The 18733-nt window shown below is 41.2% G+C and overlaps 1 protein-coding gene across 1 annotated transcript in view; it reads left to right on the forward strand.

Moving 5' to 3' along the window:
- Positions 1-18733, forward strand: part of ITGA9 (integrin subunit alpha 9) — a 297444-nt gene that overhangs the window by 177183 nt on the left and 101528 nt on the right. The window contains exon 18 of the mRNA XM_060247617.1: positions 16964-17114. Within this exon, the coding sequence (XP_060103600.1) occupies positions 16964-17114 (151 nt within the window). The remainder of the gene's footprint in view (positions 1-16963; positions 17115-18733) is intronic.

Consider the following 18733-nt stretch of genomic DNA (forward strand, 5'->3'; position numbering starts at 1 on the left):
GTCCATGGTCCAAGTCCAGCAATCTTGTCATAGGGTGAAATATTGTTTCAGAAGAGAAATCAAGCCTGTACAATGCAGTTAAATGTTCTCTGAACAAAAACCAGGAGTTGGTGCTTTACATCATACTTCTTGCTTGGTACGCTGGCATTTTGTCTCTTGGCAGCTTAAAAAAGTAGTGGTGGTGAGGAAAATAATGACCTTCAATTTGAAGCTTAATTACTCAGATCATATCACATTTCCTGTTTCCTTTCCAAGTAATGGTTGCAAGTGAAATTTTCTTTTCATGCTCTCCTCCATAACCCAGTAAGCATTTCAAATATTCTCTGTTCTGATGATTTATTATCCAAACCCAACTAGTGTAGAAGGACAATTCTCGGCCTTGGTGGTATTTTGGACCATTCATACTGATTTGTCTTCTTATTTGAAAGAACACCATATTTTCCTACATTAAAACTACAGGGTTGGGAGGCTTCCTGAAAGGCCTCCAAATTTGAACATGTTTCCTTCCACATTTTTTATCACAGCTGGGATAAAAGGAAAATAAGGCGTTGCTGGGCAGTGTTCAGGCTTTGCTGGGGTTTCATGCACAGGAGGGCAGGGGAGGATTCATGGCATATAGGCCTTGAATCACATGGTAAAATACACTAAGTCACATGGCCAGGGTTGGTGGGAGGATTGCTATGGAGATACCAGTCTAGTAGGACCTTAAAGAATTTCCCATCGTATAAGCTTTTGCGAGTCCATCTATAAGATACATTCCAAAGTGAGCTTGTCTCATGAAAACATATATGTGTGGGTCTTTGAGTCCTACTGGGTTTGAGTTTTGTTCAGTTACTACAGATTAACACCCACATGAAACACCCACACATTCATGGAGATACCAGTCTCAATGCTGAATGTAGGCTTGGATCCCAAGGTACTGTTGCACCAGCAGAATGGTGCTTTTGTTGGCAGATTAGGGAAGGGGCAATTTTTGCCCTCAGTGTTCTGGAGGGTCCCTTTTTAACACATAAAGCTGCCTTATTCTGAACCAGAACACTGATCCACTCAGATCAGTATTTCCTACTCAGACTGACAGCAACTCTCCATGACCTCAGGCAGCGGTCTTTCACATCACTTACTACCTGGTCCTTTTATACTGAGGATACTAGGGTTGAACCTGTGACCTTCTGTGTGCCAAGCAGATGCTCTGCCTCTGAGTCTTGACCCTCGACAGCAGCAGAAGTTTGGAGGTTCAGTGGCCACAGCAGGAAGTGGGAGGCAAAAAAGCCCAGTTCTTCAAGCTTCACTCCAGTTTTGGTGCTTCAAATGTAACTCAGCTCTTGCAGAATGTTGGCAAACAAAGCCAGAAGCACCAATGCCATCTGTCAGGCACAGGGTCATGATTTAAGGAGCCTCACTTCAGATACTTGAACACTGAAATTAAGCTACGCTTTTTAAGAGTCGTCCTAAACAGTGGCATAGTTGACAAGAGAGAGGGGGAATGTATTCAGTTCTTTTATTGCTCTTTGAAATAATAAGTGCAGCCAGAGGGATTGTGAATGCAGTGTAGTTAACAAACTTCATATGATATATAACATCGTTGACTTCAGGACTTCAAAGGAAGCAGTTGTGGGGGAGTGTAGTGCAGCTCAGATCTAGTCATAACCTGTTGCTAATGAGGTGGAAACTGCATTTGTGAAGCATGTAGAAAACTATTTGTTTCCTGGAAAAATCACAGCAGTTAATCAGGAGGGTAATGTCAGTTGCAGTGGGAGCATCATCCTGGGGTTTGAGTGAATGTCTTGCAGTGCTGAACGTGTGCATTGGACTGAACAAACATTTCCTTCATTTTCCATCTGGCCAGTTACATTTGGTGCATCATAAATCTATGTAGTTTAGCTAGGTATGTCTGACAAGGATGATCCCTGTGCATGCTGAGGGTACAGGGTTGGGAAATGTTCTAAGCATCCATAGTTGTAACAAGCATTATCAATTAAAGTGAAAACATTTTTTTTAAAAAAACATAGGGAATTTAGGGACTTTTCAACCAACCTTAACTCAGTATCCATCATTCAGACAGCTAAGCATATTCCCATCATGCTTAGCATTGCAATTCTCGGCTGTACCCGTTCTTGACAATATCACAACCTTTCTTGCCTCTAGTGCCTTCTCCTGCATTTCTTTTCCTCCTGCCTGGTATTTTAGAAGGTATTTCTAGTTATTTAATTTAGAAAAAGAAGAAGAGTAGGTTTTTAAACCCTGCTTTTCTCTACGCTAAAGAGTCTCTAAGCAGCTTATAGTGTCCTTCCCTTCCTCTCCCTTAGACACCTTGTAAGATATGTGGGGTTCTGAGAGAACTGTGACTGGTCAAAAGTCACCCAACAGACTTCATGTGGAAGAGGAGTGAGGAAGCAAACCTGGTTATTTAGATCAGAGTCTTCCACTCTTAACCACTACACCATGCTGGCTCCCAGTTTTCTTTCTAACGGGGACCCAAAGCAACTTAAAATGTTCTCCTCTCTTTGATTTTATCTGGATGTAGGTTAAGCAGAGAGTACATGCCTGGCCCAAGGTCAGCTAGCAAGCTTCCATGACAGAGCAGGGAACTGAACCTGGTTCTCCCAGATCTTAACTGTCTGTGGTATCCTGAATCACCTCTACATGGTGTGCCTTCTATCTATCTTCCTACCATTCATGGAGTAATGCTGTTCCAGTTGCCTCTCTTAGGACTTGGAATGGCAGCTAGAATGTCTTTGTGGTGTTTTTTTTCAGCTCAAGAAAACATAGTGTGCTAGTCATGGCAGCTGCATATATTTCCATAAAGGTTCTACAGAAATAGCCTCTGTCATAGATATTTGACTTAGACATGATCAATTTATGTTGCACTGGCTGAAATTGGCCTAGGTAAAGTACTTTTGTACATTGAAAAGTCCTATAGTGGACATTATTTCCAGTGCCACCCATCCTTTGAACAGGAATAAATACCAGTAAGATTTACACCAAATATTCCAAAAACTACAGTACTCATCTGAAATAGTAAAGAATCGGGTTCCCATGACTACAACAGATATGAAGAAGTCATCTACAGGACTTGCCAAAAGGGAAAAGAAGAGAACCCCCCCTGGTTTAGCCCACCACTGAAACCTCAGGATTTGCAGCCTCTCATAGGAGATGATCCTTCTGTTGTATTCCTTGCAGGTGGCAGGTAGGTTGGTTCAGGGGTAGAATTCTAGCAGGAGCTCCTTTGCACATTAGGCCACAGACCCCTGATGTAACCAATCCTCCAAGAGCTTACAAGGTTCTTTTTTGTAAGCTCTTGGAGGATTGGCTACATCAGGGGTGTGTGGCCTAATATGCCAAGGAGCTCCTGCTAGAATTCCACCCCTGGTTGGTTCTTACTGACAGCCCCCAACCTGAAGCATCTGCTCATTAGCAACAATGAAAGTAGAAACCCAAGGACTAACACTTGCAACAAACCCTGATGCTAACTCTGTTCTCATTACTACTGAAGTGGCATTGACACAGGACCCAGCATTATCAGTGTTACCATAAAAGGACAATTCACTTGCATGTTCTCTAATGTGACATATGCTGTCATGTGCCAGCAATGTTCCTCTGCCATTTCCATTGGCCAGACTAGGCAGTTTTTACATGGGAGAATAAATGGACAAAAATAAGACAGTAAAAATTGGTACTGAGAGTATTTAAATTTCCTTGGATGTCCCAAAAGCAACTTAAAGTATTGATTTGCTCAAGCAGAAGAGTTTCAAAGGAACAGCTGAGTAAGAAGTTGTGGAGTTGAAATTTATTTGCAGATTTTATACTATCGGACATGGACTTGACAGGCACCAGAATGGTGGTTAGCTTGCTACAAGAAGTCATCCCCCCCCCCTTATGCATGTCATTCGGATTCCTCCTACCAGTTCACCAAGAACTGGGCATGGTCCACACTCTGTGGGAGACTAGATCCCATTTTCCTCTGTGTTCTGCAATGCAATATTACACATCCTACTCCAAAGAACTGGACCTTCAGTTTGCTCTGTGTATGTAACTCTTTCCCCTCCCTCATTTCTGCTGTTTGTAGTTTTGGGTATAAATCTCTCTGCCAGTGGAATGTACTGCTTTATGTATCTTTGGATCATGAAAACTAATGCCAGAAAGACATTGTTAACTCTTGTTAAAGAATCTTAGCAGTGATTGTTGATCTGGAAACAGATATCCCTTTTCATATGTATACATGGATGTTTACCATGTGGCTTCCATACCAGACTGCCTCCTCTGTCTAGGCTAGGTCCTTCCAAACCCATCTTCTAGAAGCATTGTGCTTCTAGATGGATATTGGAACAGATGGCAACTATGCCCTGGCCAAGTTACTTCAAGACCTGGTGTGTTCATCATGGGTACACTGTCCCAGTGATGTTAAGCAAACCAAGTAGAAGTTTAAGCCCTTGCAGGGTTGTTCTTCCTTTTATTGAGGATTGAAAAACCCAGGCTCAGCTGACACAGCACAGGCTGAACAAGTGTGACGAAAGCCAGAACACCATAAATGCACGGTTGTGTTTGGCTTTGGGTAATATAAATCTGACATAGTAGATCTCTCTCTAAGCATCTGCATAAGCTTAGTTTTAGTATCCTTGCATATGGACATCTTCAGTGAGATCTGAAGTGGGAATTCTTTAAAGGTCACCTGGCAAGTTGAAACAAAAAAAAAAAACCTGTTTGAGAACTTTTCTCCTGTACTCACGCATTTCTTGGCTAAAAATGTCTGACTTGGGTATAGTTTATTTTTGACATAAATCCCTTTGCTACTGTGCAGCTGATTCTTTATGGCAACCAACTGTAAACTTTATGAGTGTATATTCCAAGACTGTCATTTATATTTGACTGGTATACAACTTGCTGTCTGCTACCCTTTCATTATTTCATGTGGACATCTGAAGGGATGCTGTGGTTTGTTCCTTTGCAAACCTCCAGTCCTGTTATAGTCATATTTCAGTGAGGTCAATTGTGGAAGATCTATGTCATGTTCTTGGGCATTTTAATTGCTATCTTGCTTTACTGAAGGTTTTATTTTCAAAGGGAGCTGTTGAATAGTACCTGTGAAGCTGAGTTACAACCAGGATGTCCCTTGTGTCAGCTCTTTGAAGAACTCATTAGGTATTCTTAATCAAGCTTCACTGTTTGAGGTTCAACCATACCCCCACCTGCAATGTGAGAATAATAATACTGACCCACCTTACAAGGTTGTTGCAAGGTATCACAGGTGATGCATATGAAATGCATTGTTTATTTACTTAGAAAATGCATATTACTTCTTTCCAGAGACCTGCTTGAGGCATCTCACAAAATAAAGTGATAGACCATCATAAAAATTAACAATTGAAAATCCACCCAGAGCATTAAAAATAGCATTAAACACTATATTAAATCTGGATAGCCCAGGCAAGCTCTATCTCGTCAGATCTCGGAAGCTTTGCAGAGCTGACTGTGGCAAGTACTTGGATGGGAGACCTCCTTGAAATACCAGCAGTTGGGAGTACAGGGGCAGGCTTTATTCAGCCACCTGTCTGAATATCTTCCAGGCCCCCAGTAGGGGTCAGTCACCAGAGGTTGCTGTGACTTCTGGGTGCAGACATACAGACACACACACAGGCACACACCAACAAATACAAAAAAAAAGAGCACCAAACATTTAAATGGCCTAAAATGATACTCATGAAGCTGTTATCAAGCTATAAGTGAGCTTTTGGAAGATCAAACTACATCATTAAAAGCCAGGATAAAAATTAATGTTTTGACTTGACACCATGGCATGTGGTAGGCTAGCCCAAAGTGGCAGGCACCACCACTGAGAAAGCCCTGTCCTTGGTCACCACCACTTCACCTATACAGGTGGGTCACAGAGAGCAGGACTTCTTAGGAGGATCTTAAATGGTTGGCTGGACAGTACAGGATGAAGTGGTCCATCAATGTCCCTGGCCCCAAGCCATTTAGGGCCTTACTGGTAAGAACCAGCACTTTGACAGACAGCCTGGACAAATCTTTCAGTACAGGGGTGCTATGATATGCATATCCTTGACAGCAACCCAGCTAATGCATTTTGGACCAGCTGAAGTTTCCATATGGTTTTCAAAAGCAGCCCCTAAACTGTTTTGTACATTACAATAAAGATGATTTCCATTGCTGCAAATTTTCCCTCAAAAAGTAAAAGTATCAAATCTGTCAATATTTTTATTTGACATATTGCTAAAGTATGTTAAGGGACATGGTGAAAAATTGTGTTATTCAGAGGGCTGGAATATATTTCATGGGGCTGTTTGATACTAGCAATATATCTCTATTTTACTTCAGTCTATTTCATTATGCATCTTTTTGAAACATCTGCCTACTAGAGAATTACAAACTCACGGTGCTATCCATCACAGACATCAACTATAAACATCATGAACCAAAGGCCACCCCTCCCCCAGAAATCATGCTGTGCAAATATTTTTGAGTTAGTTGGTATAATCCTTTTTTGTTGTTTTGTGCATTTGTTTCTAGGCTTTGGGTAAGCAGTTAGCCGGTCAAAAGCAGAATCAGAGGGGAGGGAAAACTGTTTGCAATGTATGGCTGCATATAATTTTTTAAATCAGTATAGAGGCAACCACAACCCAAGGCGTTATGCTTTTCTCATTGGCACATAACTGAGAGAGACAATTTAGTCCTGTTTTCTGAGTAGCAAGAGAGGCATTCAGAATAATGGACTGGGGTTCGTTTACAGGACCTGTTGAGACAATTGTTATGTAGCAATAAATCTGCTTACGTGAACAGCTACTGTATTCGCTCAGCAAGGAAGCTCAGACCATGCTACTAAGTGGCAGTAATGAAGGATGCAGCGCAGTGAATACATTGGAAAAATTTCCACTGGCAAAACTCCATTGACCTAAACAAAAGCCAGATGATTCTCTACATGATACAAGCCTAAGAGATTAACATGGTCTTTTCAATCAGCCCCTGATAAAGTTGGCTAGAACTTATCTGATACTAGAGTTTTATCAAATAATGCAGCGGTGTCAAACTCATTTGTTTAGGAGGATCTGATGTAAATTTTACTTGGTTGGACTGGGCCATGTGTCCAAAAAATGTAACACAAGGTACCAGACATGTAAATTTTATAAAGATTATTTCAGATGTTGAATGGCAATAGCAGGGTTCATTGATTAGGTGTGATATGAAGAGGGGTATTAGGCTTGGAGATACCATCAGTGTTAATGAGACAAGAAATCTAGGTCTCAATTCCATCCAGAAGGATTCAGTCCAGGAAGATGCAAAGAATAAATGGACATAAGTCTGACATTAGAAGCCACTGATCTAAGAATAGCAGTTCTCTTATAAAGGAATTTCAATGGGAGATTAAAAAGAGAGTCTGCTGAACTGCAGTTGATAATGAAGATCAAGACAATGTATCCTCATAGACTGAAATGAAAGCTAGTTTTCCTGTCTTGTTATTAATGTGTGCTATTATCATTTGGCATCTGAAATCACTCCACTCTCCAAGACAGAAGGATCAATCCAAGTGTTCTAATTCCTAAGCAGGGTCTTTTTGAAAGAAAAGAAACCTGGATAGGAACAGAGAAATCCAATCTTTTCAGAATAAACCAAAATAATTCCCTATTGTCGGAAGAATCCATCATTTCCCCCATCTTTCCTCCAAAGAAGTGTGCTTACGCACAAAAACTTATGCCTGAAATAAAACATTGCTGGTCTTGAAGTTGCCATGGGACTCTAACTTTGTGTTCTCGTTCTCTCTCTCTCCCCTTCCCCTCCCCTCCCTTCCTACCCAAAAGAGGTGGGAGAGCGAGAGAGAGAGGCCCATCTTTCTGTCTCACACAAAACAAGAAGTTGTCATGGAGCTCTCTCTGTGCCTCTGTGCATGAGAGGGAGGCAGCAGGAAAAGAGCCACTAAGGGAGCTGGGGGGAAAGCAAGCTATTGTGCAGCTGCAGTAGCTGCCCTGGAAAAGGAAGCAGAAGAAGGAAGTTGCTTGGGGGTTGGATTTGACCCCTGCATTTTTGACATCCCTGAAATAATGGGTTACATCAACATTACATTTTTCAGTAACAGAAGTGAAGGAGTAATTTCCACCCATTTTCTTCCTCTGCAGACCCCCAACTTGCCCTTAATGCCGTTCTTGAGGATCCCCTCTTCCCTAGGATCAATGTAATGGGAGACAAGAAAATTCTGCTCCTCTGATGGGAAGTGCTTTTTGTTAGCAGGAAACTAGTCTGGATCCAGCCTGTCACATTATAGATCACTAGCAGTAGTGAATTGTGACTTGTTTCTTAAGATAGGTGAACTCCATATTAGAACTGAGCCAAAGAAGGAAGATAAAGTGTTGCTTGAAAACTAACACCCCATACCAGCCATTTTTCATGGCCACACAGGAAAGGATGGGTAAGTGTATGGTATGGGCAGAGGGCATGTGTTCTTATTCCTTGGTGAGCAATCTGCTCACCCCTGTTTTGCCATGCTGTAGTACGGAAACTGCCAGGGTGTTGCAAACCAAAACAGAGAAGATTGACCCCAGTGTGCATCCTACTGCTGATGTTGGCTGCTTCCACACAGGGATTTTTCTCTGGATGGCACACAGTATGCCCCGCATGCCACTATGATCATTTGTACCACAGCCTGTGGGGCTACTAGCAGAGCTTCCATATGAAAGTCCTGACTGAAGCCAGTCGGGGGTGGGGGGAGCTTAGTGCAGCCTTCAAAATGGTGATGCTCAGCTCTAGCATTATGCCACTTTTAGCCCTTTAACAGGGTGTTTTTAAAAGAATTCAACCAAAGCTCAGCTTTTGGTGGGAGGGGGGTTGCCAAGGTACAGGTGGAGATTTGGCAATATTGTCATTAGGTCAGTGCTTCTGCACTAATGTGACAGGCAGTAAGGGGCAGTGCCTGGCAGCAAAAGGCATGGGGTATGTGAATGCTGTCCCCATGCTCCTCAGTCCCACACACTGCTGCTTGTACAATGGGGCAGCTTTTCCCATCTCCGTGTGAAAACAGCCACTGTCTGTGGATCTGCCCTGTATTGTTCTCAGTTATATGCATATTGGAATGAGCATTCTGATGATTGTCAATAGCGCATGTTCCAACATGCTTTCTGGAATGATTATCTCTGGACCAGGGCTTCAAAGTGAGAATGCTGTGACCTTGCTTGCCTTTATTGATGTCATCTGTAGATGATTTTGTGGGTCTGTGATATGGCCACATTCACCATGTGGTCTCTGGCCAGGATCATGTAGTGAGAGAGAGATCTTGTTAAAAGCAATAGAATAAGGAAAGAGTGACTGCAAAACAGGCATGAAAAGCACTGTAGATGACAGGATTTTTAAGGGTGGTTTTTTTTACATTACTCAGAAATGATGGAGGATGAAGATGTGACTCAGACCTAACCTAAGTCTTGTCAAAAGAACTTCCATGCAATAAGGGGAAATGCTCACACTGACTTGAAGGGGGCGGGGGGGGGGAACTTACCATTCATTTGTTATATCTAGTTTGTAGAAATTAAGCTGCCTACACACAGTTCACAATTCTGAATCTGCAAGTCTCTCTTCTTATTGTTTCTTATCATGAGTTTTCTTCCGGGGGCCTTTGAAAGGGGTTAACCTCATTTCCCTCTCTTCCCCAAGTGAGCCGTTTGTATGTCAGGCTTTTACTTTACAGGGTTTTTCTTTTCTCTTCTGGTTTTGAGTTTTTAGAGCTGCTGATTTTCTTAAATACACAGGGAACTCTTGAAGCTGATTCTGTATTAACATTGTAGATTTTTGATAGGGAGAGGTATAGTTTCATATTGTTTAATGTAGATGATGATGATTGCTTTTCCATGATTGGCAGCTCGATCCTAAGCAGAATTAAACCCCTTCTAATTTGTTGACTTCAGTGGACTTAGAAGGGTGTAACTTTGCTTAGAATGGCATTCTTAGCAATACTTCCTCTAAGCTAGGGGTATTGATCTCATTTGTTGAACAAAATAGGAGTTGATTGGACCTTTAAGACCAACTTAGTTTTATTCAGAATGCAAGCTTTTGTGTGCATGCACACTTCTTCAGACGAGGAATGAGGTACAGTAAGCAGAGTTACATATAGCTGGTGGGGTTTGGAATGCCAAGTGGTACAAAGTTAAAAACCAATAGCAGAATAGTAAAATTAACAAATTCAGAAAACCTTTGATCTGGGTTGCCTTAGTGGAAGATGGGTTTAGTATATGTAATGAGATAAACAGCCAATATCCCTTATTTGAGTATGCCAATACAAAAGCATTATTCTGATACACTATCCTAAAAGAGAAATACATTGGAATACTGTGGATATATTGCTATACTTGGTGAAAGTGGATTTAGCATATGTTATGAGATAAAAAACCAAAACAACATCTCTGTTTAGTCCTGGGGAGGTGTTTGTTCAAACAAGGGATATTGCCTGTTTATCTCATTACATATACTAAACCCATCTTCCACTATATTTTAATATTTTTTCCTAATGGCAAACTAGAATGATGTATATATTTATGTTACATGTTAAAAGGTAAATCAGCTGGACAGGAAAAACTTCTGGGAAAGAAATGCCTTCTTTTTGACCCAGGTTTATTAGCAATAGAATAATTAACAGGCATGCTCACATTCTGACATGTTACTGTTTTATGGTTTCCCAAGCTAAGGCAATCCAGATCAAAGGTTCTTTAATTCATTAATTTTACTATTCTGCTATTGGTTTTTAACTTTGTACCACTTGGCATTCTAAACCCCACCAGCTATATGTAGCTCTGGAAGGAAAACTTTCTTCAGTAGAACACGGCACTTGATCCCAAAAGATTCTACAAACCCTATATGTAGCTCTGCTTACCGTACCTCATTCCTCATCTGAAGAAGTGTGCATGCCCATGAAAGCTTATGTTCTGAATAAAACTAAGTTGGTCTTAAAGGTCCAATCGACTCCTATTTTATTTTACTACTTCAGACCAACACGGCTGTCTATTTGGATCTCATTTGTTATGAGGGATGGATTGGACATAAATGAGACCTTGTTGGGCCGGGCCATGTGTGTCATAAAATGTAATGTCAGGTAGCACAGATATAAACTTTATAAAGGACACAGACAAACACAATTTTTTAATAAAATAAAATGAAACATGCTTAAAACATTAGCATTTGTGGATCTTAAAGGTGCTTTCTTTGTATTTCTCCCATAGAATCCAGGGAACTGGACAAAGGAAGCTCTGGCTATTTCCTTCTTTCCCCAGGGGACCAGTAGTGGGAGGAGCCTCAGAAGGAAGAGAGGCTTGGCTCAGTAGCTCTGCTGTGTGATGGAGAGAGCCTGGCAAAGCAAGCTCTTCCTCCTCTCCTTCTTCCTCAAGGGAGGAGCCTCAGCCAGTGGAGAGCTTCTGTGCAACTGAGCAAGCCTGGTAAAGCAAGCTGTGATGCAGAAAGAAGCAAGAGAAAGGGAGAAGGAAGCAGATGACAGCCAGTTGCTTGGGGGCCTGATTTAACCCCTGGGGTAGCATTTTTGATACCCCTGCTCTAAGCTGTGGAGTCTTGTGAGGAATTATTCTACTTCATGAGCTACTGGCATTCAAGTTGTGAGTTATAGCATCAATTTATTTACTCAAGGATTATTTTCCTGAGTTAAGACAAAAATATAAGATCTGGAGGCTAAAAAATGGTGAGCTAGGTCACACTAGCTCATCTTAGAGGGAACACTGATTGTTAGTATTTATTGTGCTAAATTGCCAGTGGCTGTATTGTTAGCTGCCCTGTATGCTTTTCTGTTGAAGGGAGAAGGGCGCTTTCCTCACCAGAACAGTCTTATGCTTCTGCCACATTGGACGTGGTGATGGGAACTTAGCAGAGAGCTGCAGGGATATCCTGTTGTTCAAGTCCTTTTTTGCTTTCCTTCTGCTAAAATCTTCACTTTGTTCAGCTGCAGTTAGTCACTGCCAAGTTCAGAGTTTGTTTGCTTATTTATATCCTGCTTTTCTCCCCAAAGGGAACCAAAGCATCTTACAGCAATAGAAAAATCTATATGATATAAATGAGCCAATAAACAAAGAAAACCATCAACTGTGTTCCATTCTTGGGCTAGCCCCTGGACTCAACCACTGGCTCATTTGAAGGCACAGATTGTAGTTTGAAGTCAAAGGATCAAGACCTTTTGGTTCTTGCCCTTCAGCTCATACCCAGGAACTCACATTTCTGCTGATTCCTTGCCCTTATACCTGCAGACAGGAAGGAGGAAAAAACACAGCTGAGATGAAATTTAGCTTGCACAGGATGTTTCTCAACAACAGTTCTTCTCCCTGATTTTTGTCACAAATTTACACATCATGTGACCTTTTCTGCCCGTTCTAATCTTATTCAGAGGTGGGGCAGAGAAATCCTCATCTCCTTGGCCATTTTGGAATTTGATCTTACTTCATGGCTCATAGGGAGAGGTGAAACTAAAGAGCTAGGGGTGTTGAACTCATTTGTTATGAGGGCTGAATTTGACATGAATGGTACTTTGTAGGGCCGAGCCATGCATGTCATAAGATGTAATGCCAGGTAGTGGAGATAAAATTTTTATAAAGGATACAGATTAACACAATCAAATATATTATTTTTAACTTAAAATACAAGCATGCTTAAAACTCTTGTGATGTTTTATTTAAAATGGAAAGGTGGAAGAATAGTGGGATTTGGAAATGCAATTTTAAAAATAATACATGAAGAAAAAGCACAAGGATCATAGCAGAGACCAAAAATATAAACTAAAAATATAAAATCACCTGAGCTTGGGGAAACATGAAAGAATTGGGCATTGCAAGCTTCTCCTCCCTCCTCCCCAAGGTCTACTCAGATTGGCAATGGCTCTGCAGTGTAATATTCCCCTTTGGCTGTGGGTTCCCAGGTTAGAGTAGTCACTAAGCACCAGTTCATTCAGCAGAGACAGCGGTCTCAAAGCACCAACCCTTTATTTGCAAGGAGCTTCAGCTGGCCATAAACGCTGCCTTAACTCCACTCCATTGAAATACATTGCAGCACAAAACTGCAAGGAAATCACGGATTGTCCATTAATGTCTCTGGGTGCTGAGACTCTAATGGAAAATCTATTCTGTGTTTTCCTGGCAGCTTTGCAAGCCCAGAAGCCAGCAAAGACAAGCTGTGAATGTCCTAGGCAGTCTTGAACCTTCAAAGGGTGAGGATAGGAGAGCGGGGGTGGGGTGGGGGAGAAAATTGGGGCCTGATTGAAACCCTGTGGGCCTGATTGAAACCTTGGGTGGGCCAGGTGTGGCCCACGGAGTTTGACAGCCCTGGTCTAGAATGCCCTTCTTAATTCAGTAAGAACTGGAATTCACACTAAGGAATCCCCTTATATCACCAGATTTAAAATATTTCTGCAGAAATAGAGAGAGAAAACTATACTTTGTCATAGTTGCTGTTCTGCTAGTGCCTCTCACTTCCAGTGGCAATCAGGACTGGGATGCAGCAACCCTTCCTGGGTCTAAATGTTTCTGTTATTCTTGTTTAAAAATGTAAATTAACTTTCTTGTGGTTTTTTTTAAAAGAATGCTTATGTTTGAAAAAACAACAAATAACTAATTTGTTCAGCAAATAACTAAGGTACTCGATGGCCAACATTATGTGAACTCCGCCAAAGTATTTTAATTCCTGTGTTTATTTTCCATGCCACTTTTCAAAGCCTGTTTCCTGCTTAAGACCAACCATTCCAAAGACCAATTCAGATACATGCAGCGCAAGCAGCATATATTTTTTTAAAAAAAAACGAGGGCCAGAAAGGTCATGTGAATCCAGCCTCTAAGACTGATAGAAAATACACTGGTCGCTACAAATGCTTGTCATTTAATGAAATGAAAGCACAGTCCTGATGAGTATGCCTAAAAAGCAGCAGCAGGGGTCGGATTATTTCATGAACTATGTAGTCTGACACATTTTGACTGCGGCAACGCAGCCCGCTTAATGTACTGCAGATGCTGAAGAAAGATGGTTGGTACCACATTGGCAGTGCAGTTCATACATCACCGTAGGCAATCCATACGCAATGACATCATGCCATAGAGCAGCGAACAGGGCTTGGGAATTCCCTTGCCAATAAAGAGATTCTTTTTCTTAATCCGTTTCTTGCTGAAAGTGTACCTGATTCATTCCAGATGTCCTGAGGTTTAATGACTCAGGAAACTGCTCTCTTTAAAGGGAGGCCTATGCTTGGTCTCCTGTTGCTGTCCTGATGAGGATGTGAAATCCTATGTCAGCTTCAGACCAATGAGCTTTTCAGTGAAGTGCCCCCCAAGGCTACGGATTTTGATGCTGGTTCCTTCCATTCAGACAGCCGTTTGTGCTTTCCGAGGAGTCAGACTTTGTTTCCTCACTGGTGGGATATGCACTTTATTTTGGATACAGTAAACTTTACCGCTAATTCTGGTACAGTTTTGCTGTATAAGATAACAGGCAGCTGCAGATGCTGATCTATAGTTGTTGTTTACGGTTGCCTGGGTGAAAAATTCAAACAATTGCCGCCTCATGGGAGATTAATAAATGGTTTCATTGGTAATGCACTATTTAAATGCCTTTTTTTAAAGCTACCAGGTTTTGTCTAAATTAATTCCTATTGATAAAATGGGATTCAAACCATTCCAGGTGGTCTGCGTCTCTAGGGGAACAACGTAGGACCTGAATACCCATGTAATAAAATCTTTGGAAAGGGAATTTGGAATGGAAAATCAATGAAGGGAGCTTAATTGACCCCCACCTACGACATTTCTGCTCCTTCTAGTCCACTTTTGCTCTGCTTTACTTACACATTGTGGCCCTTTGAATGTTGATATGGAGAAGCCAAAAACAGTCGGGGGGGGGGGGCAAAACATAGCTATTCAAAAGGCCAGTCATCAAACCAGAAGGACAAATCCAAAGTGCACAAGTCAAGGCAGGGTCCAGAAGGCTGAAGCACATGGAAATCTAAAACACAGCACACAAAGATTGTGGACCAGTTGCTTCCATGCTGCCTTTCCCTTTTCTGGCTGCTTTTATTAGAGTCAGTCTTTGTCCTTGTCCTTTTGTACCCTTAGAAGGTCATTGATTCGCAAACCTTGAGCAGCAGAAGACACTTATTTCTTATTTTCTTTAATACAAGGGTTAAAAAGATTGAGACAAATTTTGCGATTGCTAGAGTGATCTTACAAGCCTTATCACTGAACAAAAGAGCCAGGGTTTCCAGAGTGTGGGGGGATGGTTGGTTGAATAAAGACAGGCCTCAGATTCAGCGGGAGCTCACAGGAGCACAGCTCCTGAACCTTTCTTACAGTTCACCTTCTCCTTCCCACCTTCTCCTTCCCACCTTGTCCATTAAATAGTAGGTGCAGCTGCATGGATGAGCTTCACCACCTTTTTTTCTACAAAACAACCCCTGAATAAAGGTATAATATAGTAATCTCTCATCTCAAAAAAATCTGCATTCTAGCAGAGCATGAAAGGATGTATCAATCCCGTTAAGGCTAGAAGGGCAGATTCTATCAGTGTAGATTCTATTCAAAAATCTTCCTTGCAAATCAGGAGTCATTCAAGCCCAGGTGCAACTCCTCAACTTGCTGAGTCATCCAGAGATAGGTGCTTTACTTACACATTGTGGCCCTTTGAATGTTGATATGTTGATATCAATGGCTGAGCATCCTACAGGGCTGTCAACCCTGCTCCTGCAATGACTCCAGCTCACAGGCAGAGGCTGCCTAGTGCTGGGCTGCCAAGCATACACTATGGTGCCACTTCTGAGCCTCTCTCCAGGCCGTGTTCTCCAGCATTTCATGGAGCTTTGGAGCCCCTGGTTGCTGGCTGCAGGACCTCTACTTCAGCTTTGGATCGCAGGCTGCAGGGCTGAGGGCGTGGCATTGTGATTTCAGTCGGACCTGACAGAGTCTCCATCTTGTCTGATGGGTCTTTTGCAGCAGCCAATGGCTGGGGCCATCTTCCGCCATCTCTTCCTCATCTGAGGAGGTATTGGCAGGCAGGCCCTCAGCAGTTGTAAATGGAACTAGCTTCCACAGCTTCCACTAAGAGGTTCATATCCATAATTATATCGGTTCATATAAGGAAGTACATAGATCCCAAGCCATGTACTGCTTTTATGTTTAAATCCAACAACTTGAACTGAGGCCGTAAACAAATAGGCAAGCAATGGAGACCTTTCAAGAAATAGCAATATGGTCATACTGGCTTATTCTAGTCAACAAGCAAATGGCCATCTTATGTATGAATTGAAGTTTCTGAGTTGTCATTTAGAGTAGCTTTTTGTAGCCAACTTTGAGGTTACAGGAGCACAAATAGACATCTGAGAGCAATACAGTGCACTCAGGAATCCATATTTTACAAGTCATGAATTAAGTTATCTGCAGTTGACTTATTAGCATATCAGCATTCACATTCACTGCTTCCAATATGATATTCTAGAAACCTGCTATTTATTGCAATTATCTGCAACATGTCATATTCAGTTTTTGTGATGGAGATGGATAATCGCAGATATTTGTGGTATTGGTGTAACTGAACCAGTCAAATGAATTTGTGAGTGTAGAAGTGTAGATAGGAGAGTACAGTTCCCATGAGTATCTATTTTATTTACGAGACGTGTATCCCACTCTTTATCCACAGAACTCGGGGCAGTGCTTATGTGGTTATACCATTTTTTTCTTAATTCATTTCCATGACAGAGAACTCCAGCAAGTGGTGAATGTTGATACAGTGGGATTTCTTGTTTGCAAGCTGTTCTTAAGTAATATTTTTGGCCTAGCCACATAGTGACAGATTAGGAAGGGAGCCGGGTACATCTTTCCCCCCCTCCTTGTAATAGGAAAGTTATAGTTTTGGCTCAAATTTCGACAATATGCTGTCATGTTTCTCTGCTGTTCATTAAGGATAAGTGGTAGCGAAGTTTTAATGTTTTTGCTTCTGTTCGCAGTGTGGATGATAAAGCCTCGTATCTGGCTTTGGGAGCAGTGAAGAACATTTCACTTAACATCTCTATCTCCAACCTTGGGGATGATGCTTATGATACCAACGTGTCCTTCAATTTCTCCAGGGAACTCTTCTTCATCAAGATGTGGCAAAAGGTCAGTCTCCGGATGGGGAAAGGTATTTTTTAATTAACTTGAGATCATTCAGTGAAACTTTTACCAATCTTGTTTTTCTAAGGATGCCGATCAGGGAATTAAAATCTCCTGTTTCTAAGCTTAAATAAAAGCTTCCCTATATTTCTGGAAGCTCTTTGCATTTCTCTTTCTTTATATTTGCATACATGATTTTTTAAAAAGTGTTGCCCAGGTGCTTGTAGCTTTTCTTTTCTCTTCAGAAATGTTAATACAAACTAGTATTGTTAAACTGAAGACAGGGAGAATATAGGCAATAGTCTCAGAGCTTCTTCCTACACTTACATACTCAGATCATTTGTTCTATACATACATACCCATTAGAATGAATTATCACAGCATCAGCCAGCATGGTGGTGATTTGTGACAAATTGTTGCCTCTTACCACATCTCTTAAAGAGTTTACCAAAGTTTATAAGAGGAGATATTTTGGCATTTGCAGATCTCCTTGAAGGTGCCTCTGCAGGAGGTCTGGTAATTTATTCTTAAGCATGGCCAAAGGAGATCTGTTCTTCAGGATGTGGTTAAATATAAGCCTTGCCTTTTTGACCTCCCAGGAAAGAATCACCTGTGAGAATGAGAAGAGGAAAAGTTGCAATAAATTGTCACCCTTTGCACAACTACGTTGTGGGAGCATTTGCCTGAAACAGTAAGAGTCCAAGATCTGAAGGCTGCTCTTAGTGATATCTGATCTCGCATGTTTAGGTGAATTGAGCGATAAGTATAGTTGATGTTGTAGCTTTGCTTTTCCTGTCAGATAACTGTATGAAATATAAGACCTTTTCAGTCATTATGTTTTACTGAGCGTATAGGAGGATCACATGTAGCTTGTTTATCCAATACACTTGGTCAAGTGTAACAACTGAAAAGGGCTATATTCCAATTAAAAAGTTGCTGATTCCTACTATGACTATTAACAAATTTGGTTGATATTTTTTGGTATTGTGCCACAATGGGAGGCTTCTCTATATAAACTTTTTTTCTCTTTTTGTGGTACAGTGTAAGCCCATTTCCTTTGCTAGTATCATCTTGAATGTTTGCATTAATAATTTTTGATAATTTAATTTAGCAGAAATACCTAAAATGAGCAGAAAGGGAGGGGGGTGGGGTTAGAATCCAATGCAACCAATTTCAGGTGTCAGGGCCCAATTCCATGACTTCAAATTGTTACACCAGTGTAAATATTTTAAATAAATGGGGTTTTCTTTAAATCAAAGATATAACTTTGTGGTAACATATAGCTGTCTACAAAATCATGAATAAAAATAAACATTTATTAAGAAAAGGGCAAGAAATAGTGATTTTAATCATTTAAACTATAGAAAGACTTGCTTAGGTTGAACATTGGACAAATATTCCAGTCTGTAGAAGATAAATGGAATGCAGAAGGCTGCCTAGGCAGGCTGTGGAACTTTTATCCTTTGTATAAATATTGTTTTTTTTAAATTGGGAATGTTATGTTAGCTGCACAGTAACCTGCTTTACAAAGGGAGTGTTTTCATACACTCTGAATATAATGCACTTTCGATCCACTTTAAGTGCACTTTAGCAATTGTTTGCAAATGGATTTTGCCATTTCAGAC

The sequence above is a fragment of the Heteronotia binoei genome, chromosome 10 (assembly GCF_032191835.1).
Source record: "Heteronotia binoei isolate CCM8104 ecotype False Entrance Well chromosome 10, APGP_CSIRO_Hbin_v1, whole genome shotgun sequence".
Lineage (NCBI taxonomy): Eukaryota > Metazoa > Chordata > Lepidosauria > Squamata > Gekkonidae > Heteronotia > Heteronotia binoei.